The following is a 24314-nucleotide window of genomic DNA, read 5'->3' as shown; positions in this document are numbered from 1 at the left end:
ATTTTGTAGTTGAAACTCAAACTGTAGAATTCCAACACTGTCAGCCTGAGTGCAAACTTGGCTTAGGAAGGGTCTGAATGGAATTAAAATTACGACCTTAAAGACTAAAACTGACTGTGTAGAAACACTATAATGATTCTGTATTGGAGTCCTTAAGCAATCCCATAACAATGATATGGTCTTCAGCATTCTTCCTGTCCAGTGCCTCAGATTATGGAGGCGTGAGCATATCATCAGAAGTTAAATATTCCTTGCTGTCACAAAAAACTAGCAGACAACAAAACTCCAGCAGCATAATACTAGCAAACAACAGACAAAAGTTTGTCTGAGCCTTTTATTTTTAAAGTGAACTTATATTGTGCGCACCATTGTTGAAACAATTATTGTTTTGTTATAGAATGAAAATTACTGTCATGTTTTTTATAGAATGATTGTATCACTGTTAGCAGGATGAATACAAATTGTAGTTTGAACATTTGACTTTAAATTGAGTTTAGCTCACTTTTTAATGTCTTCTAGATTTCACTCCTTGCAGTGCATAATTGTTTTGTTTGTACTGTACTAATAATTTTAAAACTTAATAGAATTTAAGATTTTACTTAAGGGTATCTTTCTTACTTGTTTTCCTATTAAAATGTCTCTCTCTGAAATGGTCTATGTTATACACTACCAGGATTTTGAGAAATACTGTCTCAAAATAACAAAATAGCTTGTATTTTGCAGGCATCTTTTAATGTAAAATGTAAGCAATTCATATATCCAATAAGAAAGCTAGATTGAGGTGTCCAGAAACGGACTGTCCCCAGCAGATGTCTGAGTTCTGAAGTCACTAAAATAAGATCCCTGTAGAATGGGGGATTAATATCTGTGGAGATGTCAGCAAGTACACACAGCTTTTTCTGTAGTCCACAACCTGCAAGTGAAGGGAAGGGGGTAAATGGTCCTTATTGAATCTAGTCAGTCTTGCCAAGAAATAAAAAAGGTAAAGGTAGTAGAATCTGCATGTAAGCATTTTAATTGCTCCTTCGCATGCTTCATGCTTTTATGGCAAATGAATAATGCGCTATTTTGAAGAAATTGGTTTTGAGTCATTTTAATCAGTTTCTGTAATGGGCATTACAGATGTCAGATGCCACTGAGCTTTCTAGTTGACACTTAAAAACCAAAAGGACAACAGCTCTGAGACTGAGAAATGTGCTACTTTGTCCGAGTAGCAAAAACATTATAGTGAAACTTCTCCACACAGGGGGACGCATAGGAGAAAAAAGAAACCCTTCTCTGCAGCTGTCTCAAAGTCTTGAATTGAGTTGTGTCAATTATTAATTTATTTTATTCACAAAAAAGTTTAGGTTGGAGAGGAATTTTGACATCTAGTCCAAACCAATGCTTAAATTGGCCTCAATTAGAGCAAACTTGCTCGTGGCCTTGTCTGGTTGAGCTTTGAAAATTCTCAAGGACGGGGCTTTCATGACCTTTCTCAGTGACTTGTTCCAGTTCTGAATTATCCTTCTGGTGGGAAAAAAAACTTTCTTTTTTTTTTAATAACAATTTCCACTATGGCAATTTATGACCATTATCCCTCCTTTCTGTATCACCATGAGAAGAGTCTGATTCTTTTCTCTATATCATCCCTTTGGGTAGTTGAAGACCACAAAAAGATTCCTCCTCAGTCTTCTCCTTTTAAAGCAAAACAAACCCAGTTCTCTGAGTATCTGTAGTGTGCTCTGGGCCCCTAATCTTCTCAATACCCTTTTCTGGTCTCACTGAAGTAAATCAGTGTCTTTCTTGACTTGGAAGCCCAAAATTGCACACAGTATTCCAAATGCAGTCTCACAGGAGGGCTTTGCCTGCTGGCTCTGCTGTTAAACATACAGCTCAGTACGCAGTTGTTGAGGCGGTTCTTACTGCCTTGTACTGAAGATGGTATCCATCAAGATTCCCAGGTCCTTACTTGCAAAGCTTCTTTGCAAACAGTCAGCACTCAACTTCTACTGCTTTACAGAGTTGATTTATCTCATGCAGGACTTTATATTTGCTTTTGTCCTTTTCTTCTGTCATAGTCTAGTGGCTATTTCATTATGTGAGAGAATTGCACTGGAAAACATGGCTATTAAAGTTACTTTATATTTTTATACACTAATAAGGCAGTTATATGTTCACCTTTTTCTATATATTCAGGTCTGATGGGATAAGACAAAGTAAAAATCTGCTATGTTTCAAAGGTAATATAGTATAATGCTTGAGCTTAGTATTCTATAATCCCTTCTGAAAATAATCTGATATATCAAAGTATGTTCCATAAATTTCAGCTATTTTCTTGGATTTCACTGTATATAAAATGGGATTGTAGACATTAATTTTATTTCAGTTCCTTTTTAGGCATGCCTCTGCTTTAGTCTGCACATTTAAAATGCAAAGTCAAAATGGTAAAAAGCTGTGTGGTGGTTTATTTGCTTTTTCTGCACACCAGAATAACTGCCACCTTGAGAGCCTTCAAAACAAATTGAAGGAATGGAAATAATACACTGTAAAGTGATACCTTTATTTGCATCCCCAAGCCATTTTTTTGCCCCTAGTGCTATACTGATCCTGGCTAGCAATACTGTAGCTTGAAGTTTTATAGTGTTTATGGAGAAGCAAAGCTTGCACGTGATAGAAAAGATAACTGTTTCTTCAGAAGCAACAAAAAGAAAAATGCTAAGCAACTGTCCTCAATATTCAGAGTTTTTATCAGAGTTAGGTTGATGGTTGGACTTGATGATCTTAAAGGTCCCTTCCAACCTAGACAATTCTATGGTTTCGTTAAAACTGTTATATTTTGGACTTTTCAGCATTGTAGTGCAATACTATAGTCACTTGGATGTAATAATCCAACTAGCACTTATCTCTGGTCAGGTCTTTCTCTCTTTGCCCTTGATGTGTTAAAAAAATTCTTGGCTAGCTTAAAAATTGTTAGTCAAGTCTTGGCCTTTGTGGAACAATAACAAGACCAAAAGTACACTTCTGTGCACTGTCTGTAGACGCTGCAGGTCCCAATGCAGCAGGACATTCCTATCTGCTTTAAAAGCAGCTTTTGTTCTAGCTAGATGTTTGAGGTGGGCCTATCACACTAGTTTGTTTACATTGCACAACATCAGTTGTATCTGCCATCTAAGGCTGCAGTGAATAGGAGTTTGATTTCCAAATGCTTAATATTTTTCAAGGACCTGCTTATCAAAACAGGAAACAAAAATCCCAGGAAAACAAAGAAGAAACCAGCCAATCCACAAGTCTCAGGGGCTATATTCAAACGGAATATAATCTAGCTTCAGCCCCATGGGAGTTGCTAGCTGACAAAACCCTAGGCTTTTTTGTAGGTTGTACAAAAATAAGTACTGCCCATGATAAAATGGGGAAAAGGGTGGGATAATTACAGTGTGCCTTTTAAAAACAGCAAACAGTGAAGCCAAACATCTTTCAAGTTCATTGAAATATGGTTTTGTTTCAAATCTGATTTTCAGAACCCCTAAGTACTTTGTACAGCATGTGCTTGAAATGATGAATTAAAGACTATTGACAATAGGCTGCTTTTCTAGCTTTCAGCCCATAGACCATTAAGAAAAACACTACAGGTCATATACAGCGGAATTCATTCCACCCTAATGGCTGTTTACTACTGTGTAATTAGAGAAGATGGAAGCAGAGCTTGATTTTCTATTTTTTATTTTTTCAAACTTTAAAGGCCTCTTCCAAAAAATCTGAAAATTGTTGTATTTCTAAATTGGACTAAATTACTGTGATCAACCTCACTTTTTAATCTCTTATCCTCCTGGGAGGATGAGGGAGTGGCAGAAATGACATCTTGTGGTTTAGTTTTTTCATTTAAAGCATTTTTTAGGCAATTATACATGTGTAACATACACACAACGATGGAAGTTTCTACCAACTTTGTTAGACTATTAGAATTATAGATGGCCTTTCTGTTATGAGGTACATCTGTCCTGCTTCCAGATTGTCTTGATGCCATAGTTAAAGGGGAGGAGTATGTACTCTGAGATTTTAAGGTTGAAATACCAGTATTTGTTTAAAGTGCCACAAGTTCAGTAGGAGACCATTCTACATTTTATGCTTTATGCATTCTTTTGTTTGATGTTCTCCAGTTTGTCCAACACACTCGGGTCTCACTGAAGTCAATGAAAAGCATTAACGAGGGGTGTCATGCACGTAAGAATAAGTTTGGAGGCAGTAGGTCATGTTCAGTGAGTCCAGGAAGGAGCCTTTGAGCATAAAGCTAAAAAGCCTCTCCCATTGGACAGGAGGGATATAGAAACTGCTTGTGTTACTCATGCTATTAAACTACTTAAATCATCCGTAGTGGTCTTCTGGGCCTCAGAGCAATTTAAAAAAAAAAAAAAAGCCCAAAATGAAATAAGAAAGTATTGAAGTATTGTGCTTTATCCTCACAATGCCTCTCTGCTTTTCTTTCCCTCACATCCAGTCTGTGTCGTTAAGCTTTACTGAGAGTGTTTTTATTGTCTGGAATCACTTCATTGTTACCCACATGTGCTGAGATTTTTGTTGTAAAGCAATAATACTCAAGCAATATAACTGTTTTATGCTAGTTTGCTTTTATATGCAAATCAGATATAATACTACAACTATAATGCCCTTGTATAGTATCACGTTACTTTAGCCTTTGTTATGATTTCAGAAATCAGTTAAATAATATGCTTTTAACATTTTTTCTTCCTTTTCTTTTCCTAATAGGTAACACCAGCCTTCAGACCAAAACAGGGAGTATCACAGTAGGTAGGTTCTGCCACCTCTTTGAGAGATCTCTTATTCGAACTCTTCCCTTCTCCTTTCTAAAAGCTAAATATTCCTAGGGAAAGTAAAAAGCAGGTGATTCCTCACGGATGTTTTTGCCCTCTTTTCTTTTTTAGGCATAGCACTGGTAGCTCTGTAGCTAAAGGAGATCCTTTCCAAACGTGACTGTCAACCCTTTGCAGCTGGGCAAGGCACAATGCTTTTGGTACCACGATACCCGCTGGGCTTTGCACAACTTACACTGAGTCTAGGTGTCATCCTTTACATTAAGTTGTGATAAAAGGACATGAGAAAACACTAAGCATACATCAAATGCAATAACTTTGCCTTTAACCTAGTTCTCTATCTTACATTTGTCGATATCAATGATTAGCTATGTTGAATTTTTGTATCGCAAAGCATTAATCATTGATGTATTACGTATCTGGGGGGGAAAGGCTTCTGATAATTTAAGCAACACTTCTAAACTATTAAACTGATCATAATTTTCCCTTCAGAAATAAAAATGGCTCAAATTTTCTTTCTGGAACTTGAGCTTTTATGCAATGGGGTTACTCAGCGTTATCAGTTATAAAATGCAACTGATACAACATATATCATAGTACATCAAGGTAGAAGTGAGACACTCAAATTCTGGTTATTTCTATGACAGAAGATTGAAGTAACAGAATCATAGACAAGGCTCTGTCTCTTGAATGGATGTGGAAGGATTTTTCCCTTCTGTAAAACTTGGTTATAGCCCCAAATCTCAAAGACTTCTGCTGATGGTAGTAACCATAGCCACTCATTAAGCATTGTTCAGGGCCAATCTGTACTGTTACAGCTCTTCTTATGTTTCTAAGCAATCTATATTAACAGTCCTGGAAAATGAACGCAATACACATTCTTATGAGTTAGTCATTAAACCACAGGATTAAATTAAGCTTGCTAGTCTGTTTTTCTTTCTGTTAAATAAACTCATAGAGTATGAAGAGTGTTTAAATAAAGGGTTCTTAACACAGGAGGTAGGTTTTTCCATCAACAGATGATGATGATTTTCCTTAATTAACCAGGTTCAGCTTAAACATTAGGACACATCTTACAGTTGAATAAGCTTTATTTTTCAGATTTCCATACTGAAAGCAGTAGTTAGACTTAATCTCTTCCTGAAGAGCATTAAAAATCCTTGAGACTTTTATGGATTTTTCCAAAGGTAAAAGACTTTTAAAATCCAGTGGTTTAACTCCAAAAACTTGGGAAAGAAAATTTAAAGCTTTAAGTGAAAGGTTTTTCTGTATGAGAAATGTATGCCACAAGGTTGCTTGTTGGATTACCAGAGGCCTGATAGGGATTTGTCGATAGAAATAGGAAGAACAACTTGGATCTTCCAACTTCCTTGGCTGGGTTTTCATAGGGATGTAATTATTTCACTGGAGGCAGAATTTTATCGATTAACTGAAAAAATGCACTCACTTCTAGATATTGAGGATGTATCCTTCTGAGATTTTTTTTTTTACAAGTCAAACTTGAGTGCTGGTTTGTTTTTCAAAATATTTTGGGGAATGTACAGGTGACTGTATTAACAGTTTCTTATTCTTGCATAATTCTGCATTAAAACAGGAAACCAGTGCTGTTGTCTCTCACTCCTGTTCATTTTCTGCCTTTTTATATTTATAGAATAGTTTTATTTGTTGGGATTTGTTTTATTGTGGTATTACTTGTTTGTGTAAATCTTTTTTTATTTTCTGAAGACTCTATCCAAAATTCAGTCTCATTTTTAAGTGTCTGGCGTATGGCAGTGTTTCACATGACATTGTTAAAATATGAAAGTAGGAATTACTTGGTTTTTTATTTTTCTATATTGTGAGCTTTGTTAGTCACTGACAAATTGTTTTCCAGCCCTATACTAGAAGCTTCCTACTTCTAACAAATGTTCTATGGGTTTTCAATGACTCTTAATTTAAAACAACCAGACCTATTTTTACTTCTAGTTTAAGTTACTACTGAAAATAGTCATTAGAAATTTGAATTATCTTACAAAAAAAAAAGTAACAGAGTACTTTGTTTTTTAGAACCAGCTTAATCTTTTACATTTTTGTTTGGTAAATTCATAGGAAAACTCAGGTTGGAAGAGACTTCAGGAAGTTGCAGAATCATAGAATGGTTGAGGTTGGAAGGGGCTTCTGGAGGTCATCTTGTCCAGACCCTTGCTCAAGCACTCTCTAGTCTCCAACCTCCTGCTCAAAGCCATGCTAACTGTGAGGTTGCTCAGGGCTTTATCCTGTGGTCTTGAAAACCTCCAGAGATGCAGACTATATCTTTGTGCAAGCTGTGCTACTGCTTGACTGTCCTCAGGGCGAAAAAGATTTTACTTCTATACAGACTGAAACATTCTTCTTTCAGCTTATGTCTGTTGTCTCTCATCATATACCACTCTTGGAAGCCTGGCTTTGTCTTCTTGACCGCCTCCTTGCAGATACTAGGAGGCTGTTGTCATGTCCTGAAGCGGTCCATTCTCCAGGCTGACCTTGCCCCTCAGACTCTCCTGATGGGGAAGGTGCTCCATGCCCTGATCATCTTGGTGTTTCTCTGCTGAATTCCCTCCAGTGCATTGTTGTGTCCCTTCTCTTGGGAGCCCCAGTGCTGTGTTCCAGGTGTGGTCTAATGAGTGGTGAGTAGAGGGGGGGTAATCCCTTCCCTTGTACGCTGGCCATGTTCCAGTTAACACTGCCAAGGGTACTGTTGGGCTGCTTTTCTGCCAGGGCATACTGCTGGCTCACGTTCAGTCCTGCTAGAATTAGCTTATTTCTCAATGTTATTGGTATGGGCTCTGATTATATATTCTCTACTCAGCTGCCAAGCCAAATTTTCCCCTACCAGCTCAAAAAAAAAAAAAAATTTCCTTACTGGATTATTTATGTTTAACCTAATTATGTATTGAAGTAATGAATTTGCTGTGTTTAGTATAGTCAGAAATGATAAAGCTTGTAGTGGTGGTGTCATTTCAGAGGTGAAGAAACAACCTTAACCAACTTGTGTGGAGCAGGGACTTACTCTAGCAAGGAAAACTGTATATTGAGATCCAACATATTTAAAACCGCATAAATTATAGTGTGTTGTTGTCCGTTTGCCTTATTCCGCTAATTTTTTTCTTCAGTAACCCACACTAGACAACTTAAAGGCTTCAGTGATGTGAATGTGATTCTCACTGTCTTAAATCAACAGAAATATAATAATTAAGAACATTTCAACTTTCTCAAAAACATAAATTTGAGTATAGTCCTGACACGAAAGTGAACTGAGGTGTCTGAGGTGGTCCTTTGTGATGAGAGAGTGATGTAGCAAGTCAGTTCCCTGGTACTAAGACAGAACACCACAGTGGGGTTTTTTACAAAGGGAATCAATTATAGAAAACAATTAGGATATTTAAAACAGTTTTGGATAACTGAAAAATAAGACAATAAACAACTGTAGTGTATTTATAAGTAATACTGCATCTGTCAATTGTCTTAAGAATTCAATTTTTAATAGTGATCTATGGAATTGTTTAATTAAAAATCTCATTTCTGAATTCTGCTAAGGGATTTAATGCAGTTCATCAAGTACAGCTCTTAAGTACTTTTTTAAAAATAAAAAAAATAATCCATGCACACACTTATCTCTTAATAGTAGTTAGTTCTGTTGATCTAGTCTTTGCCATCTGCTTGAAGTATATTAATGTTCTGGCTCTTATTTTAATTGTCCTCCATCTTCCAACCTTGTATCTCAGAACTTTACCGTCTTCTGTGTTCTGCTGATGACAGACCCATAATTTTTCTTCCCCATCGCTTGCTTTCCCACCATCCTATACAAAGGGTGCTGTGCACAAAGCAGCAGATAGGACCCTGCCTGTTCTTAGCCCTTTGGGACCAGAGCCAGAATTCTTCTTTTGAGTTACAAAGGCTAATATAGCTGGTGTCTGTGGTGGGGAACTTATTTTTCATAAAGCTTAACAAAAACTGTGTCAAGGACATCTTGCTTCCTAGCTTTATTTTTTACTAGCTTTTATTTTTTCTGTACTAGTAAATTCTTAAATAGCTGAAGTTGCTCAAGAGTGACCATCTGTTCTCTTTCCAGTAGAACGATTCATCCTTGTATTTCCCTTTGTCAGGGAATTGTCAGTCCTTAGCAAACTCTGAATTCAAACTCTGTATTTTTTTCCTACCAGATTGTGTTACTTAACATAGGGTAATTTTTCATGTTGAAATATTGTTTATTTATATTTGGCCTTTTTTGTTACATAACCTCATCTTTGCTGTTTTTAACCTGTTTTCCATTTTTCCCCCCTTCTCATTTGTTTAGAGTTAGAAATGCAAAACTTAAATTCTATCTTTAATAGACACTGCAGAAGTGATTAACACATTTAAATTTCTTGGCATTCTTATCTGTATCTAAGCATTTGTATTTAATATCATATCCATAAAATTCTTACCATTAATCATATTCAGCTGTTTCCAAAGAAATCCATTTTAGCTGTGGGATAATAATCCCTTTCTATGTTCTTACACTTGTAGTAATACACTGATCTTCCACATCTGTGCTTGAGCTGACATCAGAAAAGTTCCAGATGAGTATATTTAGAGCAAAAAACTGTATGGCAAGCTTGAGGCATTAATGCTAGGCATCCCTGTTATTATTAATCAACTTCATTCTCTCATTAATATTTTTACATTTTAAAATGGGAAGTTTTGTTCAGGTTTCATTTTGTTCTGCTAGCTGTTCAGCTAGTTCTGAAAGTTTGACTGTTTCTTTTTCTGTGCACAGCCAGAACCTAAAGAAAACAGTCTCTATCAGTATTTCAAGATTTCTTTCCAATACTTTCATTTCTAGCAGTTTATCTAAAAAGATATTTCACTGACTGCCTTTTGCTCACATACCTGCTTCTCCAGAATTACTTCATAATTTCTTTGTCATTTTTATCAGCTGTAGGTCTGTTCAGTAGTTCAGCTGTTAGCTCTTTAGGACTTCCCTGTAATACTGTGGAAATTTGCAAGTAGTACATTGCAAGTAATTAAAGACTACCTATCATGTATACAATTAAGGCTTCTCAAAGGCTTTCTATTGTAAAAATGTTTCCTCGGAAAGTTTTGTTAACATAAATTTCAACTAATAAGCTATAGAAGAAAATGTAGGTGTTTTTATTCCAGGGCAAAGAACAAATGCTGCACTTCACTATTGCGCTTTAATCACAAACATTTGTTTAAAATTTGGGTGTAGCAAATCAGCCCTTACAAAGCCTGATAACACCATTCTTCGTGTTGTTACACAGACGTCACAATGCACAATTGCTTGTTGTTTGCGTGGTGTAGCTTTCCTGGGTGAAGTTCTCCCTGTGCAGAGTCTGAGCAAATGGAATCTTCTGGGGACTAAAACAGATCTTAAAGTTCTGATTTGGTGCTTGATCTTTGCACAAAGATGAATCCGTCCTTGTAGGAAGAGGGGAGTGTTGTTGGGGCCTCGTGGATGCTACAAGTCCAGCAACAGCTGCTGTGGCCTTGGGACCAGCGTGTGCTGTGGCTCTGGACGGGGGGGAGAAGTTTTGTTCAGAAACCTAGTTTTTTAAGAGAAGTCCACAGAAGGAGTGACAAAAGAAGTTCAAAGTACAAAGAAAGATTCCAGCCGATTTCTATTTAAAAAGAGCAAATGATACGCAAGTTCTTTTATTTTCTTTTTCTTCTGTTTTAGACTCATCAGATGGAAGTCTAAAAGCTTCTACGCATCATGGGACAATAGATGTTTATGTCAGTCAATTAAGAAAAGTGGATCTGAAATCCCAGAAAGGTTAGTAAACTAAAACAAATGTTTTTTGTGGCAGCTTATGATATAAAAGAAAAGGAGGTAAAAGGGTTTTTTTGTTTATCTGTCTGGAAAAAAGGAGTTTGTGATTGTTGGTTATCTTCATTCTTTTACCTCATGATTAGAAAAATGTGTATAAACATAATACAGTAAACTCAGTAAGGGGCAATGATACTTAAAATGAATTACAGAATTATTTTTTTTTCAATACTTTCATTTTCCTTGGCAATCCTGCCCGGCAGAATTCTGCAGAGTTGACTTGGATTACAGTCTTCACTTTGCCTCGAGTGCAGTTTACTCCATGGTCTGATATATGTATGGGCAGAGTGACAACCATCACGTTTACATTTCTTTTCTTTTTTCTGCCTTTTCCTGGTGAAATGTCCCATATTGAAATTGGAAGGCAGAAAAACAAAGATTGAGGGCCTTACCCTAACACTCTACCTTCTTTCTCCTGATTACTCACTAGAATTTAACTTCTTAATTAAAAACTCACTTCTGAAGATGGATTCCTAGATTTACAGTATCACATCTTCTGAATGGCAAATAACAAAGCCCTGAATACATCTTGTTAATCCTAGTTTTGCAAAAAACCCACTACAGCATTTCTATAGCTGACTTTTACCATCATGTCAGAGACTTCAGGTGGTTTAAATGACCATGGTATTTGGTACCCTTTCTCTTGTCTGTGAGACAGTGCCTGGGCCCTATTAAAAACTAGCAGTTACTCAGAAGGGGAACAATGAAAGAAATGCATTGAAATCACTGTGCCAATCTTTTGTGCGAGCTATTCTGGTCCCGTTGGTGCAAAGAAATTTATTTTTATATTAGACATATAGATATAGTATTTAATATTTTCTATATTATTTTTATATTATTTCCTAGATACCTTTTGAATCACTTAATACTAACTCACATCTCTTTGAATTAGTAGCAAAGAGGAATGTATTTCATAAAATCTAATTAATGTTATTTTCAAAACATTGCCTGACATCTCTTCTGGCAGCACAGTTTAGTGAAGGCAAAGTTGATGGAAGTTCTGTTTTCGTTTACCCTGTAAATTCAGAGTAACTGCTGACAGCTGCAGCGTAGAAAATGCCCCGTTCATGATAAATTAGCTGCATGTGTGTTGGATTTTATGAGTCACATTACTGAGCAATTCTCCAAGGGGGACCCAAAGATGAAGACCTTTTCCCTTTCTTATTCTAAGGCTTTTGTGTATCCAGCAACATTTAGGCTTAAATTATACTGGCAGTTATGTGTTTATCAGGACTGTCACAGGCAAGTGATTCTGCTGAATTTAAATTGCAAAGCTAGGGTTGGTTTCTGACTGGAACTTAGTTCTTATAACATCAGTTTCCTTATTGTGTCCTACTGCAGATTTTGGGGTGTACTTAAAGCAACTTTATCGTTTTCTAAAGTGAATGTTGGAATTGTGCAAAAACCAAGGAGCATGAAAACATAAAGAGTATTCTAAATTTTGGTGGGTTTTTGTTTTAATGTGTAGGGTGCAGCTTCCATTCATTGTGACTGAGTAATTCCAAATATGACTAACACGGGCAGGTTGGGGGCCCAGTGTCTGCCTCGGTCTGATGCATGGAAATGCATATTTAGGGGATGCAGAAGTCAGAATTTCTGTTTTTAATCTCAAGGGTAGAATTATTCAGACCACCGAAGCTGCAATTTTGCTAGTAGTTTACATTTTGGTGATACATAGTCTAAACTGGTTAGTCACTTCTGAGGCTGCATCTGTTGAGGGATGAGAACAGCTGGCCCTGTGCAGGAAAGCAGAGACAACAGGCAGCACTCACAGTGTGTGAGTGGCATCTCCTCGTTCCAGAGGAGCAGTTCTCTCATAATGTGCTGGGTTAATCATCAAATCTGATCCCCTGGCCTTGCTAATATGCAGGAGTGTAAATATGCAACAAGAAGATGAAACTGAAGTCATAATAGTTGTGAGATCTATCAGATGTGCTTCCCTTGATCATTCCTGTAATAACATCCTGTGCCAAGAGCTGTTGCCAGCAGTATATGTCCATGTTAATTTTCATCTCCGCTAAAGAAATACTGTTACACCACTTTCTACATGTGACGTACAGTATTCTGGTTATGATAAATGAAGATATCTTCAGTTGTCCTTTTAGAGAAAAAAAAAGTTACTGTGTGTGAAGGGTGTTTAAAAAAAAAAAACAACCAAACCCACCAAACAAATGATACCTTGATCCAAGTTAGCTAAATAATTGCCTGTGTCATGCTTTGATCTCAGTGTTAAACTAACTTTCTTTAATTTAAATTTATACCAGGTTCAATTACAGTCAAGGTACCTGCCTCTCTCAAAGCCTATTTACAGTTATCTGGAAGAAAAGTGGATGTGAGCTCAGAGATCAAGTTAAAAGAAACACAGAGTGCCTCCAAAGAGGATCATGTCACTCTAAGTGGTAAGGCTTACTCATCTTGGCTTCCAATAAACGTCTGTCTGGCCTTAGTCAATGGCATCTACGTTTCCTTGTGAGTTTATTGCTCTTGGCTGCTTCTTGTTTCATCTGTTTCAGGTTCAGATGTTTGCTTGTGCCATTGTACTCCCCATGTTACTAGATAACTTTTTTCATTTTGTTTGGTAAATGACTTGTGAATGCGAACAACTTCTTTAACAAAAATCTTAGAGCCAAATTCATTCTCAACAAATTCCTTGGAATAATGTTGGAGGTTATCCAGGGCTGAATTTCACCCATTGCATTGTTGGTTTAGGCAGTCACATGTAATAAATTGCTAGGGAATGTCTATTAAAAGTATAATGAAAAGTTTTCTCTATCTACTTCTGTTGGATGGGAGGGAGAAGTAAAAGGGACATGTGGCATATTTAAAAATGCACACTGTGAATGTTAAACAGGGCAGGATAGCCTAAGAAATGATGGGTGGGAGATAGCTAGGAGAAGAGTGGAAGAAGCTGGAGCAGGAGGAACAGAGTACATGGAAAGGTGCCTGCAATTACTGGAAGAATTCTTCTATTGCATTTAAAATTGAACTTGGGAATCCCAGGTCTTGGTGTTTCCTGCTTTAGCAATCAGTTGTACAGTTCATTGTCAGGGTGTGTATATCTCTCCTCCTCTCCAGACGTGTCTAGAACTTGTTGCTGTTACCAATTACTTGGTTTGCTCAAGAGAAAACACTAATGTAATGTGTCTGAAGGCTCCAGCTTTGTTTTTGAATGTGTTATGTCAGTATGACCTGATGGGATAGCAGATTGGGTGAGGCTTTGAATTTTTCTTTGGTTTTATACCTCAGAAAATGTGCACAAGACTTCTTTTCCTCCCCTGTGTAAGATGATCATCTCAAAGTCAGGAAATGTTAGAAGTGTATGTATGGAATTTTAATACCTAGCCTTCTTATACGAAATAGTAGTCTTGAAGAGTATGGGTGTATTTCTTCCTGTCCTGAACAGTAACTACCATTCAAATTTACTAGTGGTTCTTAAATACAATTTTTTAAAAAAACTATGGTTGGAAGTTCTCAGGCTAGAGCCCTGTGGAGGGGTCCCAGCTCCCAACAGAGCTCTGTGGAATGAATTGCCTCAGCAGTAAAACACCACTTCTCCCAGTGAATGAGGACCAGTAGCCAGTCAATGATCTTGTAACTCTGGCAACATTAAGATAAGAGTGGTGTCTCAAATATACCCAGCTGTGAATGGCTTCTCGACCCAGTCAGTGTTTATGTAGAACAGTCATTGCTGAAGCGGATGCAATTTTTCAACCCACCATCCTGTATGGAAATGGTCCTGGCAGTTGAGGCTGAAAGCAGCTCTAGTTAACCCCTCAAATAAACAAAATTCCAAAAGCATGGAGATCAGCAAGAATTATGCCGCGGCAACAGCGTTAGGCCACTGATTTCCAGTTTAAAGGGGTTATAGTATTGCATAAAAACACATTATTAAACATAGATCTAAATTGATCATAATACAGCTGAATGAAAAAAAGGCCCTGGAATGGATTTTCTGCAGGATACAATTCAGCTGAACGGGCGCTGGCCTGAACTAATGTATCTTCATCTGTCTCTGTACCTGGCATTCAGCTGCGCTGAGTGTTTGCTCACATAACGTAACCCATGATTTATAGCAGTGCTCTCCTCCTTTTTCTTCACTGGTCAGTAAGAAGCAACAAACCTGAAAAGAGATGAAATTGTGGGGTTTAACATCTGCTTTGCTGCTTTTCTTACCCTTTTGAAAACGGTGCCTCCCCTTTCTTTCCAAGGCCAGGCTGGATGGGGCCTTGAGCAGCCTGCTCTAGTGGGAGGTGTCCCTGCCCATGGCAGGGGGGTTGGAACTCGATGATCTTTGAGGTCCCTTCCAACCCAAACCATTCTATGATTCTTTGCCAAGTCAGTAACATTCCTTCGGGATGGCATGGGGGATGCATCCTGCTTCTCCTTCTCTTCACCTTATCCCGTTGGGACAGTGTATTCTTTCTGCAGGCCAGGCACTTGTCCCCTCATTCTCAACAATCTCTTCTTCTTAAAGTTGGTATTTGAGAATTTTCTTGGACAAGCAGATTCTGAAATAATTTAATATCATTTAATACTGTTTCTATGTCATAGAAACATTATCCATTCTTTGTGTTTTAGGTACAGAGTCTGTAGCTGTCCTCTTTCTGCCAATAAAGCAATATAAAATGGAGAGAGAAGAGGGCTTTTGCCAAGTGGAAAAAAATGTCTGTATCACAAGAGCATGGCAGTTTAGATTTTTATGCTTCTGAGCTCAAAGGTTACTTTAAAAATAGATGAATTTTCAGAAACTGGCTGGTTCTCATGTGGATAATGCAGGAACTGGCTGCTTTCAGGGAGCTTGCCTCTGGGAATATTGTGAGAGATGTCAGAGCAGAGGCTCTCCAGTGGGAAGACAGGGTTGAGTTCTGTGACTTGGATCAACATGCACCTCGTCTGTCACCTGCTCAAGGAAAGCCTTCCCTACCCCTGTTCTGGTGGTCGTGGTGTCTGCCATCCCCTGCTCCACAGCTCCTGTTTCCACCCTGAGTGAGGAATGGGTGCGCTTCAGTCCATGAGCGCTTGTGTCCAGGGTTTCGTAAGGCGGACAAGGAATAGAGCAGGATTTAGTCAAAGCGAGATGGTGAAAGCCCGGAGTGAGTGCCCTAAAGGCAGGGTGAGGAGAGCATGAAAAGGTGCTTTGCTCTTTCAGAAAAGGAAGGGACTCTTCTGCAAAACTGGGACACGTGCTGAGAAAGGGAAGGAACTGGAGAGCAGTGCCAGGGAGTTTACTCTGCAGAGGAATTTGCAAGGATAAGGGATCTGTTTCCATTGACTAGAAGTAGGCACTTCTAGAAGTAGTATTTATCATATAACAATCTGGTATAAAACCAGATTTTCCATGCTAAGCCCTGGTCCAGCTGTCTAGTTTGAGAGTGCTTGAGTAACTCCAGAGATTTCTGATGGCCACCAAGGCATTCTTTTCCTTTCCCTGGCAAAGAGGGCAGGAAGAGAAGGTTCTGCTTAGCCCTTGCTAGTCAATGTCTGTGCCTTCCCCGCGTTTCCAGGTCTGCTTGTATTATTAAATCAGCTGATTGAAGAAGCCTGTAGGGATCATTAACTATATCTGGAACTATATATGGTAAGAGGAAGGGTTGAAAAAGTGAAGGGCTAAAAAGTGTCAAATATTCAAGCAGAAAAGGAGCGTAGGAGAGTGTCATGCCAGAGGGGTTACAAACATTTTGAAGAGCAGGGTTCAAATTCCAAAAATCTTGATTTATATGCTTTTTAGGTCATTTTTTCAGTAAGTCCTCTTAAGTTCAAAGTACAAAGGTAGGAATAATTGTCTGTGTGGTCCCAAAAGGAAAAATAGTTCCATAAAAACATCAGTAAACAATGTTACACAGTTGCAAAAAATAAACGGTGTATTAACATGACTGTTCTGTAAAACTCAAACAATCCCTTGGCTTTACGTGGCATTAGTAATGCTTTTCTGGAAGATGTCCAGTTTTGAGTACTGTACTTCAAAAAGAATGTGGACAACTGTGGAGATTCCTAAGGAGAACATATTGTCAGAGGCCTAAGAACATGCTTTATGAGGGAAGAATGAAAAAAGTGTCATTTTTGTCTAAAGTAAAATGGGGGAAGATGAGAGGCACTTTTCCAGTACACAAGAAATTGCTGCAGAGATGGAAGTAATAAATTGCTCTCTGTCCACTGGTGATGGGACGAGAAATTATGATTTGACCTTACGTACAAAAAACTTAGCTAAATAGTAGGATAAACTTTCTGGTATTAAGCACTCGTCTGGTGAGGCTGTGGGAGCATCAGTACTGCAGCTTGTGGAGAACAGGCTAAGCAAGTGTGTCAGGTTAAATACAGTGTGTCCTCAGGAGGCTGCTTTCAGCCCTGTTTCCTCCTCTCCTAAGTTGATGTGACCATGAGCTCCCACCCACTCCAGGGTAACTCAGAGGAAGGTTGTGAGGCACGTGGGTGGATGAATTTGGGGACTGGGTGAATGCAGCAGTGGGCACGCTTCTGCCCACTTTCATTGCCAGCTTGTGTGTTGACAACTAGACTTGCTGGAAAAAGTCTTGCAATTGTTCAGAGGCTTTCTTTGGATCCCTGTAGCTGATGGTATCAACTTCCAAATTCAATGGTCTGGAATATAACGCTTTTCTTTACACCATGTAAATCTTATGTCTCTGAGTGGTGCCAGGGACTCATCTGATTCCAGATCTTTCTCCATCCCTGGCCCCAGTTCTAGTACCAAGTTCATATCCAGCAGCAACCTTTGACCTGATGCCATCCATCTGCTTGGTGCCGAGTGAGCTTTTAGCTTTGGCAGTCACTTACTCCATCTGGGCTTTAGCACTTGCATGAGTTTCCTTGGTAAAAGTCCCACAGTGTCACAGGTGCTCCTCAGAGGCTGTGGAAGTTTGTCTTTGTAGGTTATTGTGTCTCCCTATTCTTACTTTCTCAAGGTGGGAAACCAACCTCTTTGTATTTTTATGTCCTTTTACAAAGAACATGCTCTTTAGGAATGATTGTCTTAGAATCTTAGAATGGTTACAGTTGGAAGGGACTTAAAGATCATCTGGTTCCCTGCCATGGGCAGGGACACCTCCCACTAGAGCAGGTTGCTCAAAGCCCCATCCAGCCTGGCCTTGAACACCTCCAGGGATGGGGCATCCACAGCTTCTCTGGGCAACACATTCCAGTGCCTCACCACCCTCACAGTAAAGAATTTCTTCCTGATATCTAACCTAAGTCTCCCCTCTTTCAGTTTAAAACCGTTACCGCTCATCCTATCACTACACTCCCTGATAAGGAATCCCTCCCCATCTCTCCTGTAGCCCTGTTTAGGTACTGTAAGGCTGTTACAAGGTCTCCCTGGAGCTTTCTCTTCTCCAGGCTGAACAACCCCAACTTTTTCAGCCTGTCTTCATAGGAGAGGTGCTCCAGCCCTCTGAGCATCTTCATGGCCCTCCTCTAAACCCATTCCAACAGGTCCATGTCCTTATGTTGAGGTCTCCAGAGCTGGATGCAGAACTCCAGGTGGGTTATCATCAGAGTAGAGTAGAGGGCAAAATCAGCTCCCTCAACTCAGTCAAGGCATTCTTGCTCCCTGTTTCATCCAGGGTGACAGTAACTTTAGCAGTTCACAGGATTTTTAGCTTTTGGTACTAACCCCACCCCATCAACAGCACTAGAGCTTTGCTGAGCCATATCTGAACAGTGGCTCCTCTGAGCCATGCCTTCTGGAGACTATCCACGCAGGTAGTATGGCTCTGTCTTTCATGTTAACTTATGCCTTCCCTCAGATGTCTGTCTTGAGGATGGAGAGGCATCTCTAACCCCTTTTCTCCTGTGTAAGTTTCCTGCTGGATGTTGCCTCTACCTTCTGGGTTGATCCAGCATCCAAGTATTCTTTTAATCACCAGGAACTCTTTAGATGACCTTTCTCCTCATGTGCCTCTGGAGAGAGTCAGCCTATCTAATTAACAGATTCCCTTGAATAAGATGGACAGTGATACCACTGTCCTGTCTCTGACTTTTTTGGGTTTCCTACCTCCAGGAATAACTTACTTCTCACTGGTCAGCTAACAGCTCCTTCTCCAGTACTGGGAGAGTGGCCCATAACGTGCTGTGGCCTCACCCTGTAGGGCTGCTTCAAAGCCTGGAGTTCCAGGGTTAAATACTCACTGCCCCTTCAGCGGTGTGTGTAACGTGAGGCGAGTAACTTGCCTTTAAAAGGGAAATAACTGAGCGAGCTTGTATGATGTCAGTCTGCTGAAACTTCAGTATTTTCTGAAGCTGAGGAGCTGCCCAAGCGCAGGGCTCCTTCCCCCACCGGGCACCTGACCCAGGGCTGCTGTGTTCAAAGTTGCAGGTCTGGTCCCAGGAGTAGCACTATTCACTGCCGAGTCCTTCCCTGTTCTCAAGGCACTTCTTCAAAACCTTCCTTCTTTCCTAGAAGCAATTTTTGTTGACTCTTTGCCACTAGAATTGAGTGGGAAGAGCTTTGTTTTACAGTGTCCCTCTAAACACCGTCCCTCTGTGAAGCCTTGATTCTTAAGCAGTATCTTAAAAAAACAAACAAAGATCCAGGTTGTATCTGGAAAAGATTACATTCCTTCATGTCAAATAGAAAGTTCATCCAACTTTTATAAAACACATTAGATGAGATGCTGTCCTACAGATTTTTATTGGTTTCAGCTTGCATTTAGCTCAAGCTGTTCACAGCCTTTTTGAGGTGTACCACAGTCCTAATAATTCCAGTGAGAGACTTTTAAAGCATGCTCCTCTTGGTGGGTTTTATGATAAGAAAACAGAGCTCTCTAACTTCTCCAGTCTCCAGAAAGAGAAGTGAATAAACAGTACTTGACTGCGTTAAGTTCTGCAATGGTGTTCTCTGCCCTTAAATACCACAAGTGGTAAAAAAGCCCGTTTTCCTTGGTGTTAAATTGAAAAGGTGGCCACGGAGCATCTTCTCCTGAGCTCATGCTGTTGTCTTAATGACAACAAAAGCAAAGTCATCCTCAAAATCCACTTGCATTCCCTCAGCCTTCAGAGTACAGGCAGTGAGTACAGTTAAAACCAAATGGTCAACAAAAGGTCTCCAACTAAACCTTGTTGCTTGATTAGCACCTCATACACAAAGCTATTTAAATATCTTAAGCTTGATTTGAACCTGCTACTGGCGATAGACTGAATAACCTTAAAATAGTTTGAAGATCTTCATCCCGAGGGAGTGGAACTTGACACTCACTTTCCTGTGGCAGTTTGATATTTTCTGCATTCCCTTCACAGGCAAATCTCGAAAAGAAGCATAAGGAACAAAACATTTTTCTAAGTTCACATAGCAAATGCAAAATGAGAAACAGAGCTCAGACAACAACTGAGCTTTAAAACAGCTCATGTTAATTTGTTTCTGGGTTCCTTCAAACCTCTTCTCTAACTTTTTAGCAAGACTTTTTTAGATAGATTTTGTTTTCATTTCTGATCTATATTATCTGACACAATACTACTGCAAACCGATGAGTCAGGAAAGCTTTCTGAGGAATCAAAGGTTCAGATTTTAACAGATGTCATGTACAATGTTTGTCCAACTTTGTGTTCATCATAGATATAAGTCCATAATTAGGTGGGGAGCTGAACTGTGGATTCTGCCTCACAGCAGGAGTCGTACTGAGACTGGGTGTGATGGAGATTTGCTGCTGACTGGAGCGATGGGGAGTGGAGAAATTGTTCTAGGACATCCACGTGTAGGTCCTTAAAGGCATGTTGTAGACCAACAATGAAGGGCACTGAAATACCTCTTTATGCACTGGGAGAGCTCCATCAGTGTTGGACGGACAATCTGACAATCCCATACTTCAAACAGCACCTCAGTCTGCTGCTGAATTGATGTGGCTTTGGCCCGTAACCGTAAATTAATCTCGCTTCGAGGTACCGAAGTGCTGAAATGCTATTGAAAAGCTCTGGCACGTAGGCTTGAGTTGTGGAAAGTGATGCAGTGATGTCAGTTGGAGTTTCTCCACGGGTTTTGACGTGGCCAAAATTTAACTTCAGCTGTGCTCCAGGACAGAGCAGAGCATGTTTGCAGAGTTTCTTCAGAATCTGCTTCCCTGCCATCGCTCCTGCTATTCCAGGCTCAAATTAGTTCTAAACTTAGAACTCACTCAGTCACACAAACGCTAAAGTAATAATAAAAGATATTTTGTAACGATAAACTGAAGTGGAGGCTGATCTTGTGATAAAGGCACTGATTCGAGACCTAAAAGATCCCAGTTTAATTCCCAATTTGGTCATAAATCGTCTGTACAAATTTGGAAGGTCACTTATTCTCTCCTGGCGTCAGTTTCTTAATCGTAAAAGGAGGGTAAGTTGAACTTTCTCCTTTGTTTGTTGTACAGTGAGCTTTTCAGAGCAGGACCACAATTGCTACATTGATGTGAAACATGTAAGAAGACAAGACATCTCTGGGTGGGTTTTTTTTTTTTTTTAACCCATTCTGATAAGAAAGCAGTAATAGCAGCAATGGGTCTGGTCGTCTAGAAAATTGGTCGTACTCCTGTCTCTCTTCCATGTCTACAGTAAAGATGAAAATTTTCAAATTACTTAGCCAGATTAATGTCTAATGTAGACTTATTTCCTAGCCCATAATAAAAGCTCTGGTACTACATAATAAAAACCATAACTTTATTGTGATATCATATTATGGGGAAAAAAATGCAAAAAAAAACCTGTACCATGAATGAAAAAAAATACCATATAAATTCTACCAAATAAAAGCCTTGCAATTATTTCCAGGGAGCCTGAAAAAAGAAGGCAATGTGAAGATGATGTATTTGCTGTGTGTCAAATCAAACTAAACACAACTCTTCTTTTCCAGGTCACATGAATCAAAAGAATGAAACAGACAAATGGATTAAGGCTGACACACAAAATGGCAAAGTGTATCTTAAAAGCCAAAGCTGGATCCAGTCTGTCAAGCTGAAGAGTTCTTAAAGGTGAAATCACCTGAAGAGATTAAATCAAGAAATTGTAAGGGAACATTCTGTAAAACTATGAAACTTTTTTGATGCATATTTTTAATATAAGAAAGAAACAATATTAAAAATGAGGGTGTTTTAACCCAAGATTTGCCCGTGACAGTGGCTGATGCTTCACGGGTCTGGTTTACTTTCAGTGCCTTTTAGGAATGACGAGTTCTTACATGTTCAGAATTAGTATAACTTGACCCACTCACCACGTCAGTTTAAAAGCCAGTAACTTTCAAACAAAAGTTTGGAGCCATCATTGAAAAAAGTGTTTTCAACATCTGGTATTTGAGAATACAAACATTTACTTCTAAGATGACACACTCTGTGAGAAATTTTATATTTTTTAATTGAATGTCTCAGTACTGTGGGAATTCTGCTAATTTATGCAAAGTGTAGCCAGTTTTCTTCAACCAATTTATTTGCACCGCAGAAAGGATAAAACCACTTCCAGAACTGTAGTTCTTATTTGGTCTTCTCCTTTGATGCATGTCCTGTGAGCAGATGCTGTTTTATCCGTGGGTACAGTATGTTTTAAATTACTTATATGAAATGACAGAACTTGCTCCGTGTCATCCTGACACTTCTGTGTGGATAGAAATAAGAGCTCTAGCTGTGTCTACCACTCTGTGTCATCAAAGAAAAGCTTTTAAAATAAATAATCAAAAGTGCAACGGATTTGGCTGATTTCAAGGAGGAAAGCTCCACTAACTGGACTTCAGGTAAGAGTCCACATGAGCACTCCCCTAAAGTAAAAACTGCCAACGAATGGAAGTATTTGCCTAATAAATGAGAACTAGAATCTTTTTATTTGATATATTTCCCCTGTCAGCCTCGCATGAGGGGACTGCAAGCTCTTTGAGGCAGAAGGGCAGAAGAGAGAGATGAGAGAAGCATCTGTGCCCTGCACATGGATTTACATGATTTTTGTGGAGGATTTTGTGTTACCGTAATACAAACACACACAGGAAAGTACATGGAGCTTTTAAAAGCCTTTCCCTACATATATATGGCACCGTATAAAAGAAGTGCTGAAATTTGTGTTTTAAAACTAAAACATTGGACTTTGTGCCAACTGAGTGGATGGAGAGTAGCAATGAGGAATTCAGAGTGTCAGCTCAGGTTTTAAGTTGTGTGTGTGTGTGTGTGTACTTTAGATCATAATGGTACATTATGAAATGAACGTCTCCTTTCTCACGGCCTTGCCCAAGAGGTATAATTGCCCTGGCTAATGAACTTCAGTAGTCATGGGCAGCAATTTTGCTGTAATTCAGGGTAGTTAAAACGCCACGTTCTGGTTCCTGTTGTGTGTACTGTGCGTTGGGTTGAGGTGGGTGCTGATGTGTATGGCAAATTGTATGGTTTTTTAATATAAACACTAATAGATAAAACATTGCTAATATTATTACTAAAAGAAATGTTATTACTAGTTATTAGTAATTTTTATTATGCTTTTAAAAGATACAAAATTAATAGATACAAAATTAATAAATGTGCAATGGTTAGATTTCTTGAAAAATCTTAAAAATGAATGATTTTTGTGCCGTGCTGCAGGTGAAGGGAAAGAAGCACCTCTAAATTCATCCTGCACTGAAAATAAAAAGAACGTAGTAGATGCTTCACTAAATTGAGTCCATTTAAGGGTTCCATTATTCAGCTGGACTGCAAAGCCTGCCAGCCTCTGGGGTTAAGGTTGTGCTTTTTGGGACTGGAAGGGAGAGCACAGCAAGAAAACGTGTTATTTCTTCCATGTTCGCAAGCTCAGGCATTCACAGTCTGAACCTAACTGGAATTAAACATCAGGATTGGTAGTTATTTGCTTAAAGAAGATTAAATAAGCCATCAGAAAAACTGTGCTACCACTAAAGCTATTCAGATTATATTCTTTCCAAGCTAATAAATGTTGAGACCAGCTAGAACTTTAACATAAAGGTCAAGAATGAGCTGAAGAAAGACAAATCTTTACTCAAATGTCCTCAGGGAAACTCCCAATGTCTTGTTCTGCTATAATGACGTGAAACTTTATATTTTCCTCTAGACAAGGAAAGATTAGTGGGTTATCAGTAATTATGATTCGAATGGCAAATCCCATATGTGCTTATTTTTTTTTTGTCCATTTGATGAGAAGACATGTTCTTGTAACTGGAGAAAATTTATCCATTTATCCTTTAACACGTTTCTCATCCGTGCTCCTTTATATTTGATTCTCCTGACGCTGCTCAGCACACGGAAACATCAGCTCCCTGAGAGGCCTGACCTCAGCCTGAGAGGGTTTTATGAGCATTAGGGCTCTGGATGCACAAGTGACTGTTGGAAGCAGAGCCCTCTGTGCCTTACTGTGCGTGTGCAGTTGTGTATTAGGGAGTCAGCAGTCACTACCTATTCACTGCTCTTCATTGCCCAAGAACACTGTACTTGATGAGAAGCAGCCGCGTCAAGTGTGAAGTTCTGTGGGGAGTCAGAGTGTTTATGTCCTGGAGAGGACCTTCATGGCAGACAAGAACCCCAAACACACGCAGATTCATTTATTGCTTACTCTGCGTGGGACTACAAAAACTTCCCATGGCTGGAAGATGAAGACAGCTTGAATCAGCAGCTGGAGGTTCGCAGTGTTGTTTCAGTGCCGCTGTCTTGCTTGAAGGCACACGCTCCCGCCAGGAGGATCTGCAATGA

The 24314-nt window shown here is 39.1% G+C and overlaps 1 protein-coding gene across 1 annotated transcript in view; it reads left to right on the top strand.

The window, feature by feature from the left end:
- Positions 1 to 23169, top strand: part of FAM185A (family with sequence similarity 185 member A) — a 67048-nt gene extending 43879 nt beyond the window's left edge. The window contains exons 5-8 of the mRNA XM_014964336.1: positions 4747 to 4788; positions 10510 to 10605; positions 12924 to 13058; positions 21494 to 23169. Coding sequence (XP_014819822.1) covers positions 4747 to 4788; positions 10510 to 10605; positions 12924 to 13058; positions 21494 to 21609 — 389 coding nt within the window. The 3' untranslated portion in view covers positions 21610 to 23169. The remainder of the gene's footprint in view (positions 1 to 4746; positions 4789 to 10509; positions 10606 to 12923; positions 13059 to 21493) is intronic.
- The last annotated feature ends 1145 nt before the right edge of the window (positions 23170 to 24314 follow it).

Source organism: Calidris pugnax, unplaced genomic scaffold (assembly GCF_001431845.1).
Source record: "Calidris pugnax isolate Ruff unplaced genomic scaffold, ASM143184v1 scaffold44, whole genome shotgun sequence".
NCBI lineage: Eukaryota > Metazoa > Chordata > Aves > Charadriiformes > Scolopacidae > Calidris > Calidris pugnax.
This window is presented reverse-complemented; position numbering and strand designations above follow the sequence as displayed.